Raw genomic sequence first — 26,481 nt, forward strand, 5'->3', positions numbered from 1 at the left:
TTTTAGATCGAATTTGAATATTGAAACAATGTTGCAAATGTCGGAGAGGTAGACAATGTGGTTTATACAAATCTCCTCTGTTGAAAACTAAATGTTAGTCTAAAAGAAATGTGAGATAATGTCTAGATGCTTTTTATAGTGGAGATCAAGTTTATAACTTCCCTGCCTGGGCTGATGCGACAGTGGATTGCGCAGTCACATGGAACAGAGTAAATAGGCATTTTAACTTCATGGATTTAGCCGGTGGTAACTTGTGGAAAAGGCACCGGCTGGAATGCGCTTTTAACCAATCAGCATTCAAGATTATACCCACTGGTTGTATAATCATGATTATAAACTGGGTGGTTCGAGCCCTGAATGCTGATTGGCTGACAGAAGTGGTATATCAGACCGTATACCACGGGTATGACAAAACATCTATTTTTAACGCTCTAATTATGTTGGTAATCAGTTTATAATAACAATAAGGCACCTCTGGAACTTTGCATTGCGCATAAGAACAGCCCTTAGTCATGGTATATTGGCCATATACCACACCTCCTCGGGCCTTATTGCTTAAATAGACGGATTGGAAAATGGCATAGATCCTAATCCTGGTATTGAGTACTTCATGTCCTGTAACTTTTCTACAGTGTGGCCAAACAGTGCATCCAATAGGGATCCTGTGTTTTGACTGTCCATGAGAAAGAGGGGCTTGTCACAAGAAAGTGAGGTAAAGATGACAACACACCCAGTGACAGAGATGTGGGAACATGGGGATGAGAAGGACATAGGGATGAGGAGAGGGGCTGATCTCAACAGAGACTCCTACAGGCAGTGCTAGGTTATCATAGTGCCCGTCTCTTAGTCTGAGTATGAAAACTCCCTGTTTGAGTGAGAGAGCTGTGTGTGTGTTTATTGGAGGGCTACGCCCACTGCTTCCTTAAGTCCCCCAAATAAGGATAGGTCATCCTAAATGTAACTTAATCCACCCCGACAACCCTCTATTGAGTGTCAGCCTTTAAAACCAGCTCCCAAGGTTACAGGGCTGTGTAACGGAGGTGGACACTATCCTGTCGACCCACTCTTTTGGCCAATGGGAAGGACAAACTAAACCATCCATAACTTACACAGGGAGGAAATAAAGATGAGAAAACATCTACTGTCAGATACAGCTTTGTTGAGGATTGACAATGAGGCAAAAGCAAAACAAAGTTGTCAGGTGTTTAACTTAAATACTTGTATCTTTCCATCAGTCCCCCTGGGCTTTTTAAATCTTTCTTCACTGGGGTATGAGACATGTGTTGGAGCACAAAACATTAGAAATGCCGTTGTCATCCATTCCATCCCCCCTATACGGTCCAGTGCAGCTGTGCGCTCTTCACCCCCGCTCCCACTCTCTGTTGTTTTATAATTAAACGGCGACATTAGTTCATATCATGTGATTCGAAAAGGATTCATCACACATTAGAGGCCCTAATCACCACCTATAGTCTGCCCTCGCCTGGGCTGCAGGGTTCACCCACATGACCCTGCTGAGCGCAGCGCTTCCTTTATGCCCCCTGAAAGAACCGGGGATTGAGCCCAAACAAAAAAAAAACAAGAGGTTGAAAAATGTTTTTACACCAGGCCTGCTCTCTCTCAGGTCTGGCTGTGTGCGCACAGGGCCGTTTTAGCTTTAGATCAATGGGACAAGTTATTGGAGTCTGGCCAACTCTAACCGATAGAAAAGAAAAAAGCTGCCTCTTCAAAAAAAGGGGTTGTCATACCTTTGTCATAATGCTCATGATGAAATGACCTGTTTAAACACCTGAAGTTTATGCTAGACCATTTAAAGGTTAAGATTTCCAGATAGATTTAGCACTGCTAGTGGGGAAGGTTACAGGGGTCTATGTCCTCTGAAATACTGGTGGGATGGCCATTAAGGCCTTACGTCAGTCACACACACAGGGGAAACACTGCAGCCCCTTTCACACGCCCCTGCTGTGGAGTTCAGCATAGCAGCATTCATGTGGGGAATGATGGATATTATTTTAACATGACCTTGTGCTGTGATGTTAAGAGTTTAGGCACCATCTGCCCATCTATGCACTGGTCAATAGAGAACGTGCATGCTCATGGCATATAGCGCCCCCTATTGGGAACATGTTCAATACCCTTGTTCAGAATGTTTTTCACAATAATATGAACACTAAACAGGAATATGAATTACATGCCAGGGAAAAGAATGGACAATTTTGAGTTCATTAATTGAATTTCAATTCACTTCCTGAGTTGACCCCAATCACTTTACATCTAACAGTGGATGATTATCAGAATGTCACCATCATTATGATATTGTATGGCAAGACATTAACATATGGGCAATTCTACAGTAAGAGTGATGCTGAGACTAAGATTTTTTTCATTACAATGTATGCCAACAAAAACCAATGACTGCAAATGTAAACAAACCATACAACTCTCTGCACAAGGACTAGGTTTAACAATGTCCATTGACAATTTTACAAAAACATTTACTTGAAGAACAGTGCAAAGTTTGGTAAAAAAAAAAAGAGGGTTTGTGCTGTCGGTGCAGTCATTCTGTTACCAAACTTTACATCTACACAGTTCAAGTAAATATGATATTGTAAAGAATTATTTGTAGAAAATGTTAAGTCATCCTTCTTTATAGAGTTGCATGGTTTGTTTAACTTCGCAATCATTGCTTTTTGTTTGGCTTAATTTTAAAGGGAAAGTCTCACCATGGCTCTGTTTTATCGTGGAATTGACCATATCAATTCACTGAGAGAAAATAGGAATGGAATGCCAAACTTTTCTTACTAAACTTGATACTATTCACTACTCACCACTGGGAACACACTGGATAAACCAACAATGTTTCCACATCATTTCAATGACATTACATTGAGCCAAAGTGAAATAGACATTGAATTGACGTCTGTGCCCAGTGAGCTTACATCACTTCCTGTCATGTGATCCCCCAGCCTCTTTTCCTGGGCGAGTTGTTGACATGCGTCACCCCTTTATGCCCCCTCTGTCTGCCACCTAATAGATATGGGCCTTCATCAGTGGGCTGTCTGCCGGTCACCTTGTAATGCAGGAAACAAGTTACCACGACTACATGCGAGGGCCCTAGTGTTACGCCACTGACGGAACCAGTGAGGCGGCTCTCATATGGACACATCCTCATCCCGTCAGTCGAGGATGCCTGGTCGTTCTTTAAAACTAATTTCCTCACCATCTTAAATGAGCATGCACCTTTCAAAAAATGTAGAACTAAGAACAGATATAGCCCTTGGTTCACTCCAGACCTGTCTGCCCTCGACCAGCACAAAAACATCCTGTGGCGAACTGCAATAGCATCGAATAGTCCCGGCGATATGCAACTGTTCAGGGAAGTCAGGAAAGCAAAGGCTAGCTTTTTAGAACAGAAATTTGCATCCTGTAGCTCTAACTCCAAACAGTTTTGGCACACTACAGTCCATGGAGAACAAGAGCACCCCCTCAAAGCTGCCCACTGCAGAAGCTAGGTAACACTGTCACCACCGATCAATCCACGATAATCGAGAATTTCAAAATGCATCTCTCTACGGCTGGCCATGCTTTCCTCCTGGCTACCCCAACCAACAGCTCCGCACCCCCCGCAGTTACTTGCCCAAGCCTCCCCAGCTTCTTCTTCACCCAAATAGCATATGTTCTGAAAGAACTGCAAAACATGGACCCGTACAAATCAGCTGGGCTAGACAATAATTTAAAAAAAATGACTCTCCGCCATTGTTGCAACCCCTATTACCAGTCTGTTCAACCTCTCTTTTGTATCGTCCTAGATCCCTAAAGATTGGAAAGCTGCCGCAGTCACCCCCCTCTTCAAAGGGGGAGACACTCTAGACCCAAACTGTTATAGACCTATATCCATCCTGCCCTGCATTTCTAAAGTCTTCAAAAGCCAAGTTAATAAACAGATCACTGACCATTTCGAATCCCACCGTACCTTCTCCGCTGTGCAATCCGGTTTCCGAGCTGGTCACAGGTGCACCTCAGCCACGCTCAAGATAGTAAACAATATCATAACCACCATTGAGAAAAGATTGAAGACTGCTGCACAGTACATCGACCTGGCCAAGGCTTTCGACTCTGTCAATCACCGTATTATTATCGGCAGACTCAACAGCCTTGGTTTCTCAAATGACTGCCTCACCTGGTTCACCAACTACTTCTCAGGCAGAGTTCAGTGCGTCAAATCGGATGACCTGTTGTCCAGACCTCTGGCAGTCTGGGTGTACCACAGGGTTCAATTCTCTGGCCGACTCTTTTCTCTGTATATACCAACGATGTTGCTCTTGCTGCGGGTGATTCCCTGATCCACCTCTACACAGACGACACCATGCTGTATACATCTGGCCCTTCTTTGGACACTTAACAACCCTCCAACGAGCTTCAATGCCATACAACACTCCTGTGGCCTCCAACTGCTCTTAAAACGCTAGTAAAACTAAATGCATGCTTATTAACCGTTCGCTGCTCGCACCCGCCCGCCCGACTAGCATCACTACTCTGGACGGTTCCGACTTAGAATATGTGGACAACTACCTAGGTGTCTGGTTAGACTGTAAACTCTCTTTCCAGACTCATATTAAACATCTAGAATCGGCTTTCTATTCCACAACAAAGCCTCCTTTACTCACGCCGCCAAACATACCCTAGTAAAACTGACTATCCTACCGATCCTCGACAATGTCATTTACAAAATAGCCTCCAACATTCTACTCAGCAAATTGGATGCAGTCTATCACAGTGCCATCCGTTTTGTTACCAAAGCCCCATATACCACCCACCACTGCGACCTGTATGCTCTAATCGGCTGGCCCTCGCTACATATTCGTCGCCAGACCCACTGGCTCTAGGTCATCTATAAGTCTTTGCTAGGTAAAGCTCCGCCTTATCTCAGCTCACTGGTCACGATACCACCACCCACCTGTAGCATCCGCTCCAGCAAGTTTCTCTCACTGGTCATCCTCAAAGTCAACACCTCCTTTGGCCGCCTTTCCTTCCAGTTCTCTGCTGCCAATGACTGGAACAAATCGCAAAAAAATATATAATAAAAAATAAAAATTGCTGAAGCTGGAGACTTATAGTTCCCTCACTAACATTAAACATCAGCTATCCGAGCAGCTAACTGATCGCTGCAGCTATACATAGCCCATCCAATCTACCTACCTCATCCCCATATTGTTTTTAATTTACTTTTCTGCTCTTTTTGCACACCAGTATTTTTACTTGCACGTCTATCACTCGTGTTAATTTTTCTAAATTGTAATTACTTGCTACTATGGCCTATTTATTGCCTTACCTCAAAACACAATTTGAACACACTGTATATAGACTTTCTTATTTATATATTCTGTTATTGACTGTACGCTTGTTTATTCCATGTGTTTGTGTCACACTGCTTTGCTTTATCTTGGCCAGGTCACAGTTGTAAATGAGAACTTGTTCTCAACTGGCCTACCTGGTTAAATAAAGGTGAGAAAAAAACAACATAAATGTGAACACCATCTCCCATAGAGAACTTCAGAACTTTGTAAGCCATGTAAGAGAAATGTAAGCAATGTAAGAGGATAAACATTAAGAAATGAAATGATTTATTTTGTCAAGTCAGCCCACACGGCATCAACCTCTCGTGAAGTTACACACACTTTCAGTACACACAGATAGGCACATTCACATTAGGCTTCAGAGCCAGCCGGTCATTCACAGACCCAACCCTGACTTTTCCTTTCCTTGACAGGCTCTATCCAGACACCCTCCAGCTTCGAAGCGTGGTCTCCAGACATTACATGGAAGTCATTAGGCAAGGCAGGTGTCATTCAAAGAAAACTAAAACAAACAAAATCCTATTCAGAAGTCAACGTAAAAACGAGGTATTCGCTTGTGTAATTTATTGATAGAAAATAAAAGAAAACTTAAAAGGGGGGGTGGGACAAATTCAGAGCTTTCTATTGTAACTTGGATGCCTGGAGATGGAGTGAATTTGGGAAACGTAACCAGGCAGGTCTATAATGTGCTACTCCTGAAAGAGATCTGACCACCCTAGTTGCAACACAAACAGTTTCAGTTGTTGCCGTTTTAACAGATTATCACTCATTAGTTGGGAGTAATACATCACCCATTATCAAGTGCTACGTTTTCAACTAAATAATAAACATCAAATAGCTTAAATGAGACAACAAAACACAATGGAATTCAAACTGACAAAATATAGTCTTTCGGCAGGATACCATCTCCTTCATACTTGAACTTGCAACTACTCTGAAGCCCCAGACAGTACCCCTACAGCCCCCCTCAGGACAAAGAGAAGGGAAAGACAGGGACACGGGAGAGCTCCAGGCTGCAGCAGATTTAATTGATCAACTAATTCATGCTCTTAATGGAGGAGAGGAAAATGGCACATGGGGCACAATCGAACACACATCCCATCCCGGCGTAAAAATAACAAAATGTACAATAGAAGCAATCAATCAACCGCAATAAATAAATGTCTCATCTTTAAAAAGGCTTCTGGGGGTCAAAGCGGAGGATTCGGTGGGCATTTCTTGTGGATGTCTCTGTCTCTTCCCATCTACTACTTTTAACTTTCAGAAATAGTTACACAGCATAGCAGCCCAATCTGGGCTTAGCAAGTAATGCTACATCACGTGAACGGAGTTCCCCTATGGAAGGAAGGGCAACAGTTCTTGGGGAATTGCTTTTCACACGACACACTCCAATATCACCCTAGCTACTCGCAGTCAGAGTCCCCTTCCTTGGCCCTTCAGGGAAACACCGTCCTCCGATCAGCTCTGGGCATGTGTAGTCCCTTCCAACCGGACATCCACTGTACGCTCACAGCTGGCCTGAGATTGGTGTGAAATGGTGGAATTACTAACAGAGAACGCAGCAACCCAGTTGTAATGTTGTTGCGGATGGAACATGGAGCATAAGCGGACTCTTCTCTGTGATGACGGAAGAGTGGACTATTCTCCGCCTACCTCCTCCTCTTTTTCTAGATGGCGCTCTCTGTAGATGTCTTTTACCAGAAGGAGAGGGGTGAGGATGCTCTCCAGGACACTGCGGTCCATAGGAGTAGAGGAGTACCACAGGGAGCTGTCACTGTTACTGCTGCTGCCCGATGACTCTGGCTGCATATAGAACACATCCATACGCTGACTCAACGACCCTGGGCTGGAGAGGAATGACCACAAATTATAGTTATGTAGCTACATTTGGTCCAATATATTTGTTGTGCAGTGGTCCCTGACAAAATAACTAATAAATGAGTGCAATGTATTAAGGGAAGTTGCAATTAACCACTTGAGGAAGACAAGGTTATAGAAGTGCAGAGTAACTCACCATTTGGAACGGTAGAGTTCGTAGAATCTGCCCTCGTGCTTTTTGACTGGACAGTGTGTGGAGCTTCCCGAGCCGTCGTCTAGCTCGTAGGCTGCATCACTGTCCTCTTTACGTTTCCTCTTCCTGGACCCTGTTGGTACTGCTCACAGAGACAAAAAAATAATATTAACAACATGACAGGCACCCTGGCACAAAAAGGAAATGCTGATAAAAAGATGGACTCGACCACAAGTGTGTGTTTTAGTGGTCAGACTCACAGTGGTGGTCCTGTGGGGAGAAGGAGGGGATGCAGATGCAGACAGTGGTTTCCTGTGTGGTTGGGTCTGTGTGGTCAGGGCCATAGACATTTCTGAAAGAGAGGCGCAGGTGCTGCTCCACGGTGCGCAGGCCAAAGTACTTGGTGTTGAGATAGACCAGGGAACGCAGCAATGCTGCAGGACTCTGCTCCCCCAGCAGCTTACAGCTCCACAGGCACTGCTCCTCCACACGGCCCCACCGAGAGCCTGGGGGCAAGCAGACAAAACAGACACAGCTGTTAACACAGATCACAATACACTACCTCTGGACTTAACACAAACATAGGTACAAGGTATGAACCCTGCTACAATCGAATGTGGTTTTAAAATGTATCATGTCTACAGTGTCCTCATATCATAAATATTGTGCAATCACTGTTTAGAATGTGAAAAGCAAAAATGTTTCTAATCATTGGACACTGCAGGAAGGTCTTCTATTGGAGGAGTTGGAGTTCAAAACATACACTTCCAGGTCTAAACCTATTACCATAATGTGTGCTGAAGATCATTTAGTTGATAGACAAGTAAATTGAGCCGTGGTAAAGTGTGCGCTATTTGTTTACCATCAGGCATCACGCTGGGCTGCCAGTCTTTGAGGACCTTGTTGAGCTCCTCTCCAAACGGCTCATAGCACAGGTCACTGAACAGGTCATCTTTCCTGCCTTTGGCCTGCAGATGCTACAGACAAACAAGTAATACGTCACCAGTGGAGAATAACTGGACTAAAGGTAAATCTTGTGGGAATCCAAACCTAGGCCTGGTTATGAGATTGTGAAGAATATACATGGTGTCCTCATATTTTAAATAGTCAACACCTTGTTTCAGGATGTGAACAGCAAAAGTTATAATCATTGGACAAGACTTCAAAAAAGAATGATGGGAGGGGCAATAGAGGAGGAAAGATGAAAGGAGAGCGGTGAGAAATAGAGGTCTGTTCCTGCTCCTGAGAGAGTCCATTTCACAATACCATCTTCTAGGGCTGGACAATATTGACAAATTCATATCACAATACTTGACGGTATTTTAATGTTTTTGAATGATAAAAGTTCTAAATATGGTTTATGAGTAGTTAAATGACCCTAGGGTGACAACACATAAATTAGTAATTTAAAAAAATTGGGAATTCTCCATTTATACTTACTGTTCAATCCAACAACAAAAAATCCCCAGCACATTTATAATTTCCACACTGTGCCACGCAGCATGATATGGGCAAAAAAATATAGGCCTAGGTGAACAGTTGGAATTAAGGACATTTTATAGTTGGAATATAGTGGGCAGCACCTTGAATACATTGTTTGACATGACAACTGATGGGGTCAAATTGGAGTCACGATAGGGAATGCACCAAATGTTTGATATATTATAATAATTGATTATTCTTATGTTGTATTAATAGAAAGGGAGGGGCTATGGGACATTATAGGGTCCTAGACTACAGATTAACTATATATACACACATATTCATTGTAAGGTTTTAGAATTGTTCCACCGTCTTTTCTAAGTCTCTGCCTCTTATAATGAAATGTGAGAAAGCATTTCAAATATAAACAAAGAGCCCTGCAGGGGAGTAGAATAGATAAGAGGCTAGTCAGACATACCTCTATAAAATCAACTTGGAGTGGACATTTACTGCTGAGGCCTTAGATAAAATAGTGTCTCTCTTGCAAGTTTGTATAGCTGTATATGCATGGGCTTGGTCTGAGGAGTAGCAGGTAATGATGTATGCAGTGACATCACAGGGGGTTGACGAGAAGCATGATAAAAGCAACTTGGACTTTTCCTATGGGGCAGAACTCATGAGACATCAGTTGTATATGTGATGTTTGACTTCTGTCTACAGCTGTATTTCGATTAAAATTGTTATGATTTATAAGTGCACATTTTGAGTGTTCCAACACAATGAATGAATAAACCAAGGAGGAATTATTGACTGGGTAGGAACCAAAATGTTGGTCAGTGTTTCCAAGTGACCCTAATTAGATGCTACATTACATGCTGCTTTCTTACTTTGGCTGCGTTTCAAACTCAAAGTAGACAGACCTCGGCCCTAAACCCTCAGCACCTTGAATGACGTTTTACATCTTCCCATACGGGTGTACCTTAACAATGTCCTTTGCCCAAGCGAAGGAGACTGATGATTGGCGATGCAACGTCCTTGGTGAAAATGTTGAAGTTGAGCTTAAAAAAACAAAAAAACAACCTAAAGCTATTAATGTACCTAGTAAGCTAACGGATCTAGCTAGCACTCCTGTCAGGCAGCTAGCTACAGTTACCCATAGCTGGCTAGCTAGTATTATAGTTTGGTAATTTATTCCAATACATTTCAGAACTCCAAAAAATATGTTTATGAATCTAGCTATGTTTTATAGGATACCCACTATGAGACTAAGCCAAATTTGCCAACACAAAAATCAATGTATATAAATATCAACTCAGCAAAAAAAGAAACGTCCTCATGAGGGAGGATGTTTTCTGCAAACTTAACATGTGTAAATATTTGTATGAACATAAAAAAGATTCAACAATAGACAAACTGAACAAGTTTCACAGACATGTGACTAACAGAAATGGTATAATGTGTCCCTGAAGAAAGGGAGGGGGTCAAAATCAAAAGTAGTCAGTATCTGGTGGCCACCAGCTGCATTAAGAACTGCAGTGCATCTCCTCCTCATGGACTGCACCAGACTTGCCAGTTCTTGCTGTGTGATGTTACTCCCCTCAAGGCACTTGCAAGTTCCCGGACATTTCTGGGGAGAATGGCCCTAGCCCTCACCCTCCGATTCAACAGGTCCCAGACATGCTCAATTGGGATTGAGATCTGGGCTCTTCGCTGGCCATGGCAGAACACTGACATTTCTGTCTTGCAGGAAATCACGCACAGAACGAGCAGTATGGCTGGTGGCATTGTCATGCTGGAGGGTAATGTCAGGATGAGCCTGCAGGAAGGGTATCACATGAGGGAGGATGATATCTTCCCTGTAACGCACAGCGTTGAGATTGCAGGCAATGACAAGCTCAGTCCGATGATGCTGTGACACACCGCCCCAGACCATGACGGAGTACAGGCCTCGTACCATACCACTAGAGTGAAAGCACGGCCAGCATTAAAAAGTGACCAAAACATCAGCCAGGAAGCATAGGAACTGAGAAGTGGTCTGTGGTTACCAGCTGCAGAACCACTCCTTTATTGGGGGTGTCTTGCTAATTGCCTATCATTTCCACCTGTTGTCTATTCCATTTGCACAACAGCATGTGAAATTTATTGTCAATCAGTGTTGCTTCCTAAGTGGACAGTTTGATTTCACAGAAGTGTGAATGACCTGGAGTTACATTGTGTTGTTTAAGTGTTCCCTTTATTTTTTGGAGCAGTGTACTTTTGTACCTGTTTCCTACAGCATCTCCACAAGGTCCTTTGCTGTTGTTCTGGGATTGATTTGCACTTTTAGCACCAAAGTACGTTAATCTCTAAGAGACAGAACATGTCTCCTTCCTGAGCGGTATGACGGCAACGTGGTCCCATTGTGTTTATACTTGCGTACCATTGTTGTTTGTTTCATCACACCCAAGGACATTTCTCCAAAAGTACGATATTTGTCCTCATGTGCAGTTTCAAACCATAGTCTGGATTTTTTATGGCCGTTTGGAGCAGTGGCTTCTTCCTTGCTGAGTGGCCTTTCAGGTTATGTCGATATAGGACTCGTTTTACTGTGGATATAGATACTTCTGTACCTGTTTCCTCCAGTATCTTCACAAGGTCCTTTGCTGTTGTTCTGGAAGTGATTTGCACTTTTCGCACCAAAGTACGTTCATCTCTAGGAGAAAGAACGCGTCTCCTTCCTGAGCTGTATGATGGCTGCGTGGTCCCATGGTGTTTATACTTGCGTACTAATGTTTGTACAGATGAACGTGGTACCTTCAGGCATTTGGAAATTGCTCCCAAGGATGAACCAGACTTGAGGTCTACAATTTTTTTTCCTGAGGTCTTGGCTGATATCTTTAGATTTTTCCATGACGTCAAGCAAAGAGGCACTGAGTTTGAAGGTAGGCCTTGAAATACATCCACAGGTACACCTCCAATTGACTCAAATTATGTCAATTAGCCCATCAGAAGCTTCTAAAGCCATGACATCATTTTCGGAAATTTTCCATGCTGTTTAAAGGCTAAGTCAACACAGTGTATGTAAACTTCTGACCCACTGGAATTGTGGTATAATAAGTGAAATTAATCTGTCTGTAAACAATTGTTGAAAAAATTACTTGTGTTATGCAAAGTAATTGACCTAACCGACTTGCCAAAGCTATAGTTTGTCAACAATAAATTTGTTGAGTGGTTGAAAATGACTCCAACCTAAGTGTATGTAAACTTAAACTGTATGTATGCATGCATGTATGTATGTACGTATGTATAAGCAAGCTATTTTTTTCTGACATAGCGAAAATGCAGCCTTTTTTATTAAATTTGACAGTTTGCGTCCACCAGATTTTGACATGTGCCTACATTTTGCATTGAATTGTGGGTCATATCAACCCCGCAAGTGACCAACGTTCACTCACTCCCTAAATCGAGGGCCAAGGGGGCAACGTTAGTGAATTGGACCTCCCCTCAAACTGTATTCTAGTTTCCAGGGAAAGTGGCTAGCACAATTGCTGAGGGGGTAAAAATACTGTGTTTGGACTGCAGCCTTCATGTCCATGCTGCGCCTATTCCTGTCTGAGAAGATACCGTTGCACAAACATGCTCATCCAGGCCTACACCGGCACCAGCTCGCTAGCTGTGTTTGCTCTGACTCTTAGTACATTTAGCAAGCTAGCCAGCCAGCTAACTGCCAATTAACATTAGCGGTTAACAGATTTGAGTAAATTTAGCAAACGCTCTTATCCAGAGCAACTTACAGTAGTGAGGGCATACATTTTCATACTGGTCACCCATGGGAATCGAACCCACAACCCTGGTGTTGCAAGGGTCTTGCTCTACCAACTGAGCCACACAGAACACAAATTATTTTAGCAACAACTTGCTAAGAAAAATACAAACTAGCAGATATTTTGTGCATCTTACTGTCTGCAAACTACTAAGTGTATAGAACACTTGTGCAAAGCAGCATGTCACCAACATTGTTGCAGCCATCTGACCATGCAGAGTGAACGACAAGAAAGTACTTGTGACTCCGTGGCCGAGCAACTGCCCTCTCCTTGAGTGACAGGGTAGGGCTTGGTGTGGTTAGCGGCATGCAGCAGCAGGAGGGGGAGAGATGACTCATGTAGCAAACAGAGACAACTAGAGCAAACTATATAAACTGACATTATACTGGCCGGAGTTGCAAGATTCTCTGGTCTAATGAAACCAAGATTAAACCTTTTGGTCTGAATGCCGAGCGTCACATCTGGAGAAAACCTGGCACCATCCCTACGGTGAAGCATGGTGGTGGCAGCACCATGCTGTGGGGATGGATTTCAGCAGCAGGGACTGGGAGACTATTCAGGATCAAGGGAAAGATGAACAGAGCAAAGTACAGAGAGGTCCTTGATGAAAACCTGCCCCAGAGTGCTCAGGACCTCAGACTGGGGCGAAGACCTTCCAACAGGACAACGACCCTAAGTACACAGTCAAGATAACGCAGGAGTGGCTTTGGGACAAGTCTCAATGTCCAGAGCCCGGACTTGAACCTGATCTAACATCCCTGGAGAGACCTGAAAATAGCTGTGCAGTGACGCTTCCCATCTAACCTGACAGAGCTTGAAGAGATCTGTAGAGAAGAATGGGAGAAACTCCCCAAATACAGTTCTGCCAAACTTGTAGCGTCATACCCAAGAAGACTTGAGGCTGTAATCGCTGCCAAAGGTTCTTCAACAAAGTACTGAGTAAAGGGTCTGAATACTTATGTAAATGTAATTTCCGTTTTTCTTTTACATTTTATTTCTTGCAAAAATGTCTAAAAAACTGTTTTTGTTTTGTCATTATGGGGGTATTTGTGTGTAGAGTGATGAGGGGGAAAAAACAATTTAATCCATTTTAGAATAAGTGAGGAATGTGGAAAAAGTCAAGGGGTCTGAATACTTTCCAAATGTGGGCCTGGAGCCATTCTGGTCATTAGCACCTATTCAGCTGATGTTCATAGATCTATATAGCACTGAAACAGCCTTAAGACAGAACCTCCAACATATTGCTTTCACCTATCCATGGCTTGTCAGATCTGTGAACACTGCCTGAATGGGTAGGAGCAAAGGGCTACAAATTGAAATGGAACCAGGCCACAGTAGTCAAACGAGAAGGGGGAAACTAAACAGAGGTGACCGACCTGCTGGATGCCCAGGCAGAGATAGAGGACGCTGTCGGGGGCGTAGCACTCCCCGTTGGGCCGCCGTACCTCATGGACAAATCGTGACAGGGCCAGGCTGAGTTCTGATGCTTTCAGAGAGAGCGGGTTACTTGTCGACCGGGCCGGTGGAGGTTCTGAGGACAAAGAATTATAATCGCTTAGCAACTTAATTATATAGCACCTTTCATACAGAAAGCCAATGGTTCCAATTGTTGTACGATAATACTTGCTGTGGGCAGAGCTTACTCAGCCTGCTTGAGATAGTCTTTCCCTTTATGGTCACCTGATTGTTCAGCTGAGGACAGCGCCCAACTTTTCCAGGCGTTGACCGCGTAGCGAGATCTCAGGGGTAGCGAGCGCCCCTCCACAGGACCATCTGGTGTAGGGGGGGAGGGGGAGGAAGGGTCTCCCTCCACAGCTCGCCTCTTGTGTCCCTAAAACAAACACACAGCTCCTACGAATGAGACTGGTAATGTCTCGGTAGAAGCCTTCGTCGTGTGGGAGACTCTTTTCTTTGTATGAATAATTTTATAAAAACATAAGCCCACACACTTTCAATATTTAAATAATTTCCCTTTTCTGTTGTGTTAATGATGCCGGATTGTTTTTAGTATATATTTTATCAAGATGTTTAGATGTTAATCTTCATCATGGCTTATTATTTAATGTCCTCATGAAAAATACCAATCAGTTTCAGGATGTGAACAGCAATAGAGTTCGAATCATCAGACACAATTCTGCTTCCAATTGGAGCTAGTAGCTAGATGAAAGGGGCCAGGGTTAGAGTTGCACAATATTTTTTTAAATTTAATTTATCCATTATTTTACCAGGTATATTGACTGAGAACACATTCTAATTTGCAGCAACAACCTGGGGAATAGTAACAGGGGAGAGGGGGATTAATGAGCCAATTGTAAACTGGGGATTATTAGGTGACCATGATGGTTTGAGGGCCAGATTGGGTATTTAGCCAGGACACCGGGGTTAACACCCCTACTCTTACGATAAGTGCCATGGGATCTTTAATGACCTCAGAGAGTCAGGACACCCGTTTAACGTCCCATCCAAAAGACGGCACCCTACATAGGGCAGTTCCCCAATCACTGCCCTGGGGCATTGGGATATCTTTTTTTTTTAGACCAGAGGAAAGAGTGCCTCCTACTGGCCCTCCAACACCACTTCCAGCAGCATCTGGTCTCCCATCCAGGAACTGACCAGGACCAACCCTGCTTAGCATCAGAAGCAAGCCAGCAGTGATATGCAGGGTGGTATGCTGCTGATATACCGGTACCATGGTAATATCACTGTACCAAAACGTCATGATACCAACATTTTAATATACAGTAGTACCGTTTCTTATGATACAACCACACCACGCTGGCGCCTTTTATAAAGTCAGTTGTTTATAAGTTCAGTAAATTTTTATTGAACCGGTCAAATAATATCCACTTCACTTTAATTTATGTATTTTTATTTCACCTTTATTTAACTAAGCACATATCAGGTGTGGCAGCTGTAAATCAGCCAACCGTATCCCATACCAGCCCTCACTTACCTGCTTCTCTCCATCAGCTCTTCATAATAACACATGGGACCTTACATAGCACTTTTCAAGGACTCAAAGTCGCTTCACAATTATAGAAACGAAAAAGAAAAAACAAAACAAGAGGGAAAACAGACTAAACATGAATAAAGAGAGGGGTGAGCTCAAAGGGAAAGAGTGTGATATCAGTGTATGGGGACGGTAATGGTTGGGATTTGGATATGAATCTGGTTTAGGGTAAGGGGTGGGATTCATGCACATCTATTCCTCCGTCAGATTAAAATATATTTAATTTAGCAGTGATGGTGAGCGGAAATGGGGATGCAAACCCAGAAGAGTCTTCTGTTGTTAGATTTGTACATTGGAGCAGCGCTCAAAGCGAGGAATGTTGATACATTGTATAATTTCATTGCCTGTTGTAACCAAGAGCACAGACCAGTCAGAGTAGACTTTGCAAGTTCACTTTCATGCATCCTCAGTGTCAGAGGGAAAATGGAGCACCGCTTCGCGACAGGCATGATTTCAGCTTTACAGCAAAGAAAACTGCTTGTCTCTAGCCTAAACAGTTAAAACAATATGACCCATATTACCAGAGGTCTAGTCTCTAGCCTAAACAGTTAAAACAATATGACCCATATTACCAGAGGTCTAGTCTCTAGCCTAAACAGTTAAAACAATATGACCCATATTACCAGGTCTAGTCTCTAGCCTAAACAGTTAAAACAATATGACCCATATTACCAGGTCTAGTCTCTAGCCTAAACAGTTAAAACAATATGACCCATATTACCAGAGGTCTAGTCTCTAGCCTAAACAGTTAAATCAATATTATCAGATACTTTTTATTGGAATTTGCAAACATATTTTTTATTTTCACAAACCATGTCATGGGCCGTTTTAAACTAACCCTGGGTTGCTATTTATTGGTTTGATAACAAACAACGTTGTTCAGTCATGTTACCTAGCTAGCTAACAACCTGGTAACTTGACAATTGGTTTAGGCACATTTGATTGGCACAGAAAAAAAAAAGAAAAAAAAGTATGCTACTCATGAGATGTGCTTCAAAAAGGTTATTTTCAAATAGACTGGTGCTCCTTAAAATTCTGTTAGATGCCTAACGTTTTAAAAGTTGGAGCAGTGTGTGTCTATGTGTTTGTGGGAGAGAGAGAGTGTGGGGGGGGGGGTGTTTATGAGAATGAGGGAGACAGTGAAAGTGGGGGGTGTGTTTATGAGAATGAGGGAGACAGAGAGAGTGTGTGTGTCTGTAAACTGAAGATTAAAGAAGGTTTCATGCAGTGTTTTCCCCTAACTGACACAATGACATATACACTCCTTCCTCCCATTCCTCCAGCCAAATCACAGGCAGGGCTTTGCAAATATGAGCAAATCAGACATTCTATGCAGCATACTATTATACAGCGAACAGTGTGCAGTTAAATTTAATATGTGTTGTATTGAGTAGAAGTGTGAATTTCAGGTTTTTAGAGAACGTTTAGAAAACAGGAACAAGTGTCCGGGGGATGGGGCGAACAGGATGGTAGGACACAGATATTTGCCCCACCGTGGTATCGTGATACTTGGCCTAGTATATTACTGTTTGTAAAATGTTGGTATCGCGACAACACTAGTCAGGGTGGGTAGTTTACCTGTCTCCTGGCTCTGGGTGCCACTTCCTTCTCCTCAGCCAGGAGAGGGGGCAGGGTGAACCCCATGTCCACGTCCAGGCCCTCCAGCGCAGGGACAGGGTCTGGGGCACCACAGGACAAACAGACAAATGGATGAGCCAAGTCAAAGCCAACCAGACTTAGTTGGACAGAGGTAGGCAGAGCTAAAGTGAACCGGGCTGAACTGAGACAAACTGAGCCAGACAGATGGAGGGAGGGATGTGAATGAGTGAATTAGCTACTGGCCCTTAACTGTGGGGGTGAATTAAATCAAACCGCCGTTTTATAACTAGCGTCTCTCTACTGAACACATTGTCCAGTGCTGCTGGTCACTGGCTCAGTTGGCTAGGTTCTTTAAGCTACCATTATAAGCATTATTCATTTATTAGCTAGGTCCTTCACTGTTCCTTCTGAATCCACTTCGGATTATAAATAATAAAAAATCCCTTTGTCCGATAGGAGTGACGAGTCAAATGAGCAGGCAGTCCAGAAATAACCCTAGAGAGATATTTATCTGTACAGTACTGTTCCATAATATAAAAAACACACCCATGTGACATTGTAACACCTCCCCACTGTACAGAGAGCAGTCAAATAATATAATTTCCCACAATAGAGAAGGACAGCACTAGAAAGTGTCTCAGTGTCAGAGTGGTCAGATGTTGTTCAGTCGTCGTACCTTGAGGAAAGTCGTTCTCCAGGTCCAGGTCTGGTTCATACTTCTCATCCTCCCCATCCGATTCAGAGCTGCTGCTACTGGAGCTGCTGGACCTGGCCTCTCCTCCTCGCTCCCTCTTAACATCTGAAACAGTCACACAACAATCAACCTCACAACTGTGCTTCCCATTCAGGTGGACAAAAACACGTACTGGTAGTCATGGATAACGTTTCATGGCTTGTTTCATGTCCTCACATAACAATACACCAATCACAGTTTCAGGATGTGAACAGCAATAGAGTCCTAATCATTGGACACACTTCACAGTACTTGAGTAACACAGAGTTTGCACTGTTGGAACATGCAAACTGTGGATGTGATATCCAGCTTTCTTTCTTTCTCTCTGTGTGTGTGTGTGTCTCTCTCGCTCTCTCTACCTGGCTTCTGGTCCTCTGCGATCATCTCAGCTATGGAGAGGAGGTCAGCCTCGTGGGGGTCAGTAGGGACTTTGGCCTTAAGCTCGGTGATGGTCTGGACAATCTGATCTGCACCCTGCATCGTGGTCGGCAGGAATACCGGCACTGGAACCTGGGATACAAGGGAGGGAGAGGGACAACTGGTTGGTTAGGGACTGTCCATGTGTCAAATACTAGTAACAGTAGATTGAGAGTCAATATTCGCTCCACCTTATTATTTTCACAACAAGAATGTGATTCATAGTTGTCCTCATATTTACAAAATACCAATCAGAGTTTCAGAATGTGAACAGCAATAGAGTTCTAATCATCGGACACACCTCTGCTTGAAATGAACAAATTTGCACCTTTGGGACAATTCTATAGGTTCCATGGAGCCCAGGGCGTTTCTTACCGGGACGGGTAGTGTGATGGGCATGGGTGTAACCTGGGCGTAGAGGTTCATGGGGACGGGGATGAACACGGGTACAGGGATGGGCACGGGAATGTACTCCCTCTTCACCCCGTCATCCTCATCTGGAGACAGACACACTGGTCAAAAGTCAAACCAAGGACAATGACACTACTTTGTGGAAGATAATGTGCTGAACAGTTTGAACCACAGCTTCTCAGAGAGTAATATTGAGCTGTGTACCCGTCTGTAGGAGCTTGCTCTGCATGTGTGGTTTGCAGTAGGTGGCCTTGGTCATAGTGAGAGGCTTGCAGAGTACAGCTTTATTCTTTACATCCTTTAGGATCCCTCCACCGGTGTACGGCTGACTCAACATCTAGCAGATAGAAAGGATAAGAGAGGAAACTTGTTAAAGAAGGAGAATGATATTCTTTACCTTACGGTCAGCTGTACTGCAACAATTATAGGGTTTTAACGTGAAGTGTTTTTTTCTCACCGCAATGTTGGTTGCCTCGGTTTGTATTCCAAATCCTGTCAATAGAAAACAGGGTTCCATAAGTCAACCACAAAGAATCACTTGTATTAAAAGACTAAACACACACAAATTAGTACCAAGTCTGGTGTTCTCTGGGCCCTTCTGCGTTTCCAGGTTGGGTTCGTTCTGCTGGCAGTAGAAACGGAGGAGACACTGCTGGTCACAGAAGTGCTTCATCTCTGCTCTCCACTGTACCGACTCAGTCAGGTTCCCCTGCACCTTACAGCAGTCACAACGCGCCGCCTGGAGGACATACAGGGTAACGCACACAAAAACACCCTTCATATAAGAGATTGATCAAATCAAAATCACCCTCTGGAGACAATTGAGGACAACATAAAAATAAGTAATCATTGACTAACTCAGGAATAGTATTTTTCACAGCTAAACTGATTTAGGTAGGTGCACTGACCTTGTAGTACCACTCATGGAACTTCTTGGCGCAGGTTTCACTGCAGAAGTCCCTGGAAACACCAGCCAGCTGCCTGGTTACTCCTCTCTTACACAGCTGAGTGCAGTAGTTACAGGTGACACACTTCAGACCCAGCCGGTTGGCAAAGTCCTGCTTGAACAGCAGCTTACAACCTGAGGGGAAACAGGGACAACAACTATTAGGTGGTTACATGATGTCAGTGCTCACCTGACAAGACAAACTGTGGCTCAACTCATGTTTGGTCTGAGTGAAGTGCCCCATCTAGTGGCAGAACATGGTAAGGCCATGAATAAATATGGGATGAGGACAAGTATTATCCACCCCGAGAGTGTTCAATCAGGTTTCTCTCACAATCAAAACCGACTAGCTAACAGGTACACAGATGAAGGAGTGAGAGCCTTGGCGAACCTTCGCTGCAGAAGGGCCTCTTGACTCCAGAGAACTTGACAGTCTCGTGGAGTGTCTTCTCCTCCTGGCAGTACTCGCAGAACGTGACGATGCAGTGCAGCTTCTTGTAGTCCTCACAACATATTTTACTGCAGAACTGGTACACTCTATCCTGGGGGGGGGGGGGAATAGATACCGACACAATGTTGAATGCTCTTGCATATTTAATTTTGACCACTTTATTTATCCTGCACACAGAGGGAGAAGTGGAGCATGTACACTCAGACTTCCAACAGAAAGGTGTACAATTAACTTCAATTTTGAGAACAAAAAAAGACTACAACTAAAAACCTAATAGAATTGTGTTAAATAAACCACGTTCATGACCATAAAGTGAATTTACCTCCCACTCCAGGATTTCAGGCTTTAGGCTGAATGCTCCTCGACAGTAATTACATTTGAGCTGGATGTTGTGGTTCGTTGTAGACAGGGGAGCTTGTCCATTGGTTACTGTATGAATGGTTGCATTCTGAAGAAAGAAAGAGAGAAAAACATTTAATTGAGCTGCAGACAACCAGATAAGGGCCCAAGACAGTCAGGGACTCATATTGTTTCATTGCACTGCACTAGACATGCTCTTTCTAACATGAAACCTAACTTTAAAGTAGGCTTTTAGAATTCTTATTCAAATCTTTAGTCCTGGTGAAGGTGACATTTACAATAATAAAGACAGAATTGGAGTTCATACGTACCTGGAACTTGGTGACACACATTGAGCTGCAAAAGTTTACGGCCTTCCCCTCAGGCAGTGATGCCTGGTACTGAGGTAACGATGTCTTCTTACAGAAGTGACACGTGGGCTCTGAATCCGCAGAAATAAAAACACAGAACACCCCTTACCACATAACCTTCCTACACAGGGTATGATGCAACTTAAGTAAGCACCAGCACCTTTTTTATTGTACTTGCTGCACTACACTCATACACCCATGCATATGTACACAGAGACAAATAAAACAACTAACCACCACATTTAAGCAACCACACCAACAGTTAGTGTAAAGGACATAAGATGTGGGCTCACTGGAGAGTGAGAGTGGCAGTGCTATAATATGTGTGAGACGAGGTTTAATCCAGGAACTGAAATTCAAGTAATGAAGTTAAAATTGAGAACAGTGATGCTCTGATGGTGAGGGATAGACAAATACTGACGGAGGATAGTGGTAGCGCTGCTGGCGATCTTGGTCTTGTTCATGCAGGCTGTGGAGCAGTATGGTTCCATTGAGCCGCTGGCCCCGATGCAGTGAGTTACTTCACTAGACCGGACCATGGCCCTACAGCCAGTACACATCGTCATCTTAGAGTTGGCCTGGAGGAATAAGGGAACACAAATATTTGTAACCATAACATTAATAGCACCTAAGGTAGATACTATTGTTAACAATTAACAGCTGATATGGACCAATAGAAACAAATAGCAAAAATCTACAATCGCCCAGTGTCAGGGAGAGATGACACAGCTGGCTTTTTACCCGCTTGCAGTCCCTGATACAGTTCTGAGTGGTTGTTACCTGCTTGTAGTCCCTGATACAGTTCTGAGTGGTTGTTACCTGCTTGTAGTCCTTGATACAGTTCTGAGTGGTTGTTACCTGCTTGTAGTCCCTGATACAGTTCTGACTGGTTGTTACCTGCTTGCAGTCCCTGATACAGTTCTGAGTGGTTGTTACCTGCTTGTAGTCCCTGATACAGTTCTGACTGGTTGTTACCTGCTTGTAGTCCCTGATACAGTTCTGAGTGGTTGTTACCTGCTTGTAGTCCCTGATACAGTTCTGAGTGGTTGTTACCTGCTTGTAGTCCCTGATACAGTTCTGACTGGTTGTTACTTGCTTGTAGTCCTTGATACAGTTCTGAGTGGTTGTTACCTGCTTGTAGTCCCTGATACAGTTCTGACTGGTTGTTACCTGCTTGTAGTCCCTGATACAGTTCTGACTGGTTGTTACCTGCTTGTAGTCCCTGATACAGTTCTGAGTGGTTGTTACCTGCTTGTAGTCCCTGATACAGTTCTGAGTGGTTGTTACCTGCTTGTAGTCCCTGATACAGTTCTGACTGGTTGTTACCTGCTTGTAGTCCCTGATACATTATGGTTGTAACCTGCTTGTAGTCCCTGATACAGTTCTGACGGGTTGTTACCTGCTTGTAGTCCCTGATACCTTATGGTTGTAACCTGCTTGTAGTCCCTGATACAGTTCTGACTGGTTGTTACCTGCTTGTAGTCCCTGATACAGTTCTGACTGGTTGTTACCCGCTTGTAGTCCCTGATACCTTATGGTTGTAACCTGCTTGTAGTCCCTGATACAGTTCTGACTGGTTGTTACCTGCTTGTAGTCACTGATACAGTTTTGGCAGCAGAAGCGTTTCTGCTTGCCATCGATGATGAGGAAGTGGTTGGCGGTGGCGCGGCTGGGCAGGTATTCACCACACTGCTCACAGCAGTTCACAATGAGCCCGTTGGCCATGCGGTAACGGTTGAAACAGGCATCACTGCAGATCTTATGCGTGACAGTCTTGAAACTCACCTCATGGCGGATCTGTTATGAGGAATGCCAATAGAAATAATTATTTTGACCACATATTGTTATGAATCAATCAGTGTATGAATACTCTGGAAGTAGTAAGATCTGTGAGAGACTCTAGCTGGTGTTGTTGGGGTTGTTTATAAATACTCTATTGTGAGATGGAAGCCACGCTTAATTTTGATGCCAACTGTTTTCCATGCAGTAACCATGGTCACCAGGCTCAAGGCTTGGACAGACACAGCGGATGAGAAACTGTGCCGTCGGCAGCAATGTTGGAGGGCGAGTGATTGGAACGCATCTCATATATGCTCAGTCCCTAATCGACCCCTACCCACGGTTGTGACTAACCTCAGTGAGCTTGCTGCAGACAGTGCACTTAGTTTTAAGGGAGGACTTGGGTGGGTTCTGTTTATTCTCGTAGGCTCCCAGACAGCCTGTACTGCAGAACTCCTGGAACGATTCACTGGAGTCCACCTGGGCCACAATAGTGCCCTTCATTGTAGTGATGTCCCTGGAAGACAGGGTAATGCACACACACACACATTAGAAATAATGTAGCAAATTAGATATAGATACACAAAAAAACAACACTTCCTTCTTACTTTTTGCACATGGTGCAGCTCTTCTTAGGGGTAGGTTTGTGTGAGAAGGAAGAGAGGCAGGTGGTGGAACAGAAAAGGTGTGTGGACCCTTTCCGCTGGTAAGCCGTCTGGCCTTTCTTCAGAGGCTTCTTACAATTGGCGCAGGTCACCTTGACAGTGCGAGGGGGGTTCTGGGAGCCTGAGGGGGAGGGGCCAGATGGTTTGGGCAGGGATACGGCTGGTGATGTAGAGTCCACACCCGTCCGTTTCTGGTTTCGCGGGAACGAGGCCGACTGGGAGATCCACGAATCTGTGGCAGGAAGAAAACAAGAACAAAAAACAAACATTAGCACACCTGAAGAAATGACTTAACATGGCTGCAATGTGAAAATAATAAAAATAAGCCAGCACAGAATGATTCAGCACATTCGTGTGAAATTCATGAGTGAGTGTTTATTACCAGGCGTCTGGTGGGTCACTGTGTCTCCGTTCTGTACAGGCTGGCTAGTGGTGGAGATGTTGCTAACCCGGCCAGGGTTGAAGGTGGCCGGGAGCCTGTTGGTGCTGATGGAGCTCTGGGCCTCAGGATTCAGACTGAAGGTGCTGCTGATCTGCAAGCCATTCTCCACCATGCCCACCTCGCCCTGCAGTGATGTCACACTGGTGATCACCAGGTTCATGTCCCCTTCCGCCATTGGCTCGGCTGCTGTAGCTGCCGTGGCAACAGAGGGCCCCAGCGTTGTGACACTGGCAATCTTTATCTCAGAATCGGGCTCTGTGCTGCTCAGTATGCCTTCGCTATCTGAAGAAGGGCCTCCGGCTGTAGCAAGTGAGGAAAAGCCTCTGTGCCCGGGATCCTCCTCATCGTCAATGACGATGGGCTCTGTAGGTGCTGCAGAATAGGTGGCGGGTGGACTGGGGATCTTGGCGGGGGCTGTGGCTGTTGTCGTGTTGATCATTGCTGTGGTATCTGTTTCAGTGGGGTGGGGCTCGGTGCTGTCTGTGGGTGTGGAGGCAGCTTGGAAAGAGGGAGTAGCAGAGGGAGACGGGGCCTCTTCCACCAGCACCACATCATCATCGTTCTCTATAACCCTGGAGGGTTCCTCTATTGCCTTGGTGACAGGAGCCTGGGTTCTCATGGGGGGTGTAGTTTGCTCTGAGGGAGTAGTGTCTGTGTCCATGGGTTCCTTATCTGGGGCTGTGCTCTCCTCCTCTACTCGAGGTTTGGCCTCTGATTCCCCATCCATCATTTAGACTGCTACCACCTGCACCCACATAAACACAGCACAGATTATTAGGTACAATTTACCATAAGCATATTAAGTGCAAAGCATGTCAAGTGCAGGTATCCCAGGTATAGCTGTGTGTATGTGAAGAAATAGGAATACGGCCAAGCACTGTCTAAGCTAGCAGGTTGATTCCCTAAAGAGTCATTAATGAGTTCAGTTAAATCCCAGTTAGGAGACTGTGGTTTCTTTCCAGACAAACAAATGATGTGGCTCCTCAGAGACTTCCCTGGGAATTGTAAAACATATTTGAAATGTTGTGCATGCCTTGGTGTACTTGGAACGCACATGTGTGTTCAGGAGACATTGATTGGATTACATGTGAATCTAGTTGCATGGCTGAATCTGGAGCATAAAAATGCCCGCAATACCACTGACTGTCCAGGGGAGCCACTGTCCTGCAAGAATACTAATCTCTGAATATTTTCGCTCTCATCCTTTCCCACTTCTCTTGTCCCTTCTACCCCTTTTGGTCTCCCTCTACTCTTTCTATCCAGGTTCTCCTCTCATTCAAAACTCTAGCTCCTCATACAAACAGCCACACACATCTATCCTCTCAGTTTCAACCGTCTGTCTCCTCACCCTTTGTCCACCTCTACCATCTCTGTTGCCAAGTGATGCAACACCTTGGTTGCTGTAGTGATCAGGAGACTGCCATGGGGGTTGGTTGTTCTATGAAGGTAGACATCAGGCTAACATTCAGTACTAGTCAGTAGACACCAAATGGAAGCCAAGATGCAGCACAACCTGGCTACACTCATTCTCCAGTTTGGGTCCATGTTTAATCCAGTCCACTATACCAAACACAATTGTAGACAACGGATTGCAGTTGCCACAGAGACAAACGGTCAATTTTGCAGAGCCTTTCATGAGCGCAATGGACATCCCCCCAAAGTCCACTGTTATGACAACATATATCGAACAACAATATAAATGCAACATGTAAAGTGTTGGTCCCATGTTTCATGAGCTGAAATAAAAGATTACAGAAATGTTCCATATAGGGAATCACGATATATAGGTGAACATATCGGAATTGGACGATATTAGCTAAAAATGCTAACATCGGTATAGGCTGATGTCTAGTTTAACGCCGATGTGCAAAACCAAATGTCAAAGCTGACGTGCATACCTATATAACGTAGGTACATGACGTAATGACGCCACGTAAAAATGACAAACACGTGCAACACAGCATTCCTAACATAGCCCACAATGTCTGCTGTTTGGATCGAGCAGTCAACAAGTCGAGCAGTCATTTGAAAGAGTAAGAAAATATCAGCAGCGAAATCCATTAAAGCCAAGATTGCCCTTGACAATCAACCGTTCTGTCGTGGGTGATGTTGGCTTTCGCCGACTGGTCGAGCACCGGTACACACTACCAAGTGCGCTATTTATCAGATGTTGCCCTACCGGAGTTACACAGTAATAGTGTCACACCTATTAGCTTTACGACATACATACTATGGAATGTAGTTTGGTTCTTTGCGTCCCCAAAAAGATAAGAGTAGCCATGTCAAAGCTGTACAAAAATCTGCAAACACCGAACGAACGATGTGTTTACAATACCGCGTTGGTAATAAAGCGTCATTTGTTTGACCACAATTTCTTCGGTAGCTACCTAGCTAGCCCCAATACAATTGGACATTTATTTAACTAGGCAAGTCAGTTAAGAACAAATTCTTATTTTCAATGACGGCCTAGGAACAGTGGGTTAACTGCCTGTTCAGGGACAGAACAACAGATTTGTACCTTGTCAGCACGGGGGTTTGAACTTCTGGTTACTAGTCCAACACTAACCACTAGGCTAACCTGCCGTCCCGATCAGCCTGAAAACAATGGCCAGTAGAAACTGCAGTCATTTTCATTATTCTTAGCAATGATTTAGGAATCCTTGTAAGTATTAGCTACGTTGCCACTTATTGTCCGCCAATTGAAATTGAACTTCAGTTCAGGAAA

The 26,481-nt window shown here is 44.2% G+C and overlaps 1 protein-coding gene across 1 annotated transcript in view; it reads right to left on the reverse strand.

The window, feature by feature from the left end:
* Nucleotides 1-5,593: 5,593 nt before the first annotated feature.
* Nucleotides 5,594-26,481, reverse strand: part of LOC139380729 (zinc finger MYM-type protein 2-like) — a 29,233-nt gene continuing 8,345 nt past the window's right edge. The window contains exons 2-24 of the mRNA XM_071123704.1: nucleotides 23,697-24,501; nucleotides 23,258-23,546; nucleotides 23,004-23,166; nucleotides 22,455-22,667; nucleotides 21,292-21,448; nucleotides 20,832-20,941; nucleotides 20,483-20,608; nucleotides 20,101-20,251; nucleotides 19,672-19,844; nucleotides 19,337-19,502; nucleotides 19,221-19,255; nucleotides 18,968-19,100; nucleotides 18,728-18,849; nucleotides 18,295-18,445; nucleotides 17,879-18,001; nucleotides 17,182-17,282; nucleotides 14,274-14,424; nucleotides 13,970-14,124; nucleotides 8,231-8,345; nucleotides 7,629-7,874; nucleotides 7,372-7,510; nucleotides 7,011-7,203; nucleotides 5,594-6,875 (exon numbers count right to left, since the gene is read on the reverse strand). Of these exons, the coding sequence (XP_070979805.1) occupies nucleotides 6,816-6,875; nucleotides 7,011-7,203; nucleotides 7,372-7,510; nucleotides 7,629-7,874; nucleotides 8,231-8,345; nucleotides 13,970-14,124; nucleotides 14,274-14,424; nucleotides 17,182-17,282; nucleotides 17,879-18,001; nucleotides 18,295-18,445; nucleotides 18,728-18,849; nucleotides 18,968-19,100; nucleotides 19,221-19,255; nucleotides 19,337-19,502; nucleotides 19,672-19,844; nucleotides 20,101-20,251; nucleotides 20,483-20,608; nucleotides 20,832-20,941; nucleotides 21,292-21,448; nucleotides 22,455-22,667; nucleotides 23,004-23,166; nucleotides 23,258-23,546; nucleotides 23,697-24,486 (4,062 nt within the window). The 5' untranslated portion in view covers nucleotides 24,487-24,501 and the 3' untranslated portion in view covers nucleotides 5,594-6,815. The remainder of the gene's footprint in view (nucleotides 6,876-7,010; nucleotides 7,204-7,371; nucleotides 7,511-7,628; nucleotides 7,875-8,230; nucleotides 8,346-13,969; nucleotides 14,125-14,273; nucleotides 14,425-17,181; nucleotides 17,283-17,878; nucleotides 18,002-18,294; nucleotides 18,446-18,727; nucleotides 18,850-18,967; nucleotides 19,101-19,220; nucleotides 19,256-19,336; nucleotides 19,503-19,671; nucleotides 19,845-20,100; nucleotides 20,252-20,482; nucleotides 20,609-20,831; nucleotides 20,942-21,291; nucleotides 21,449-22,454; nucleotides 22,668-23,003; nucleotides 23,167-23,257; nucleotides 23,547-23,696; nucleotides 24,502-26,481) is intronic.

The sequence above is a fragment of the Oncorhynchus clarkii genome, chromosome 22 (genome assembly GCF_045791955.1).
Source record: "Oncorhynchus clarkii lewisi isolate Uvic-CL-2024 chromosome 22, UVic_Ocla_1.0, whole genome shotgun sequence".
NCBI lineage: Eukaryota > Metazoa > Chordata > Actinopteri > Salmoniformes > Salmonidae > Oncorhynchus > Oncorhynchus clarkii.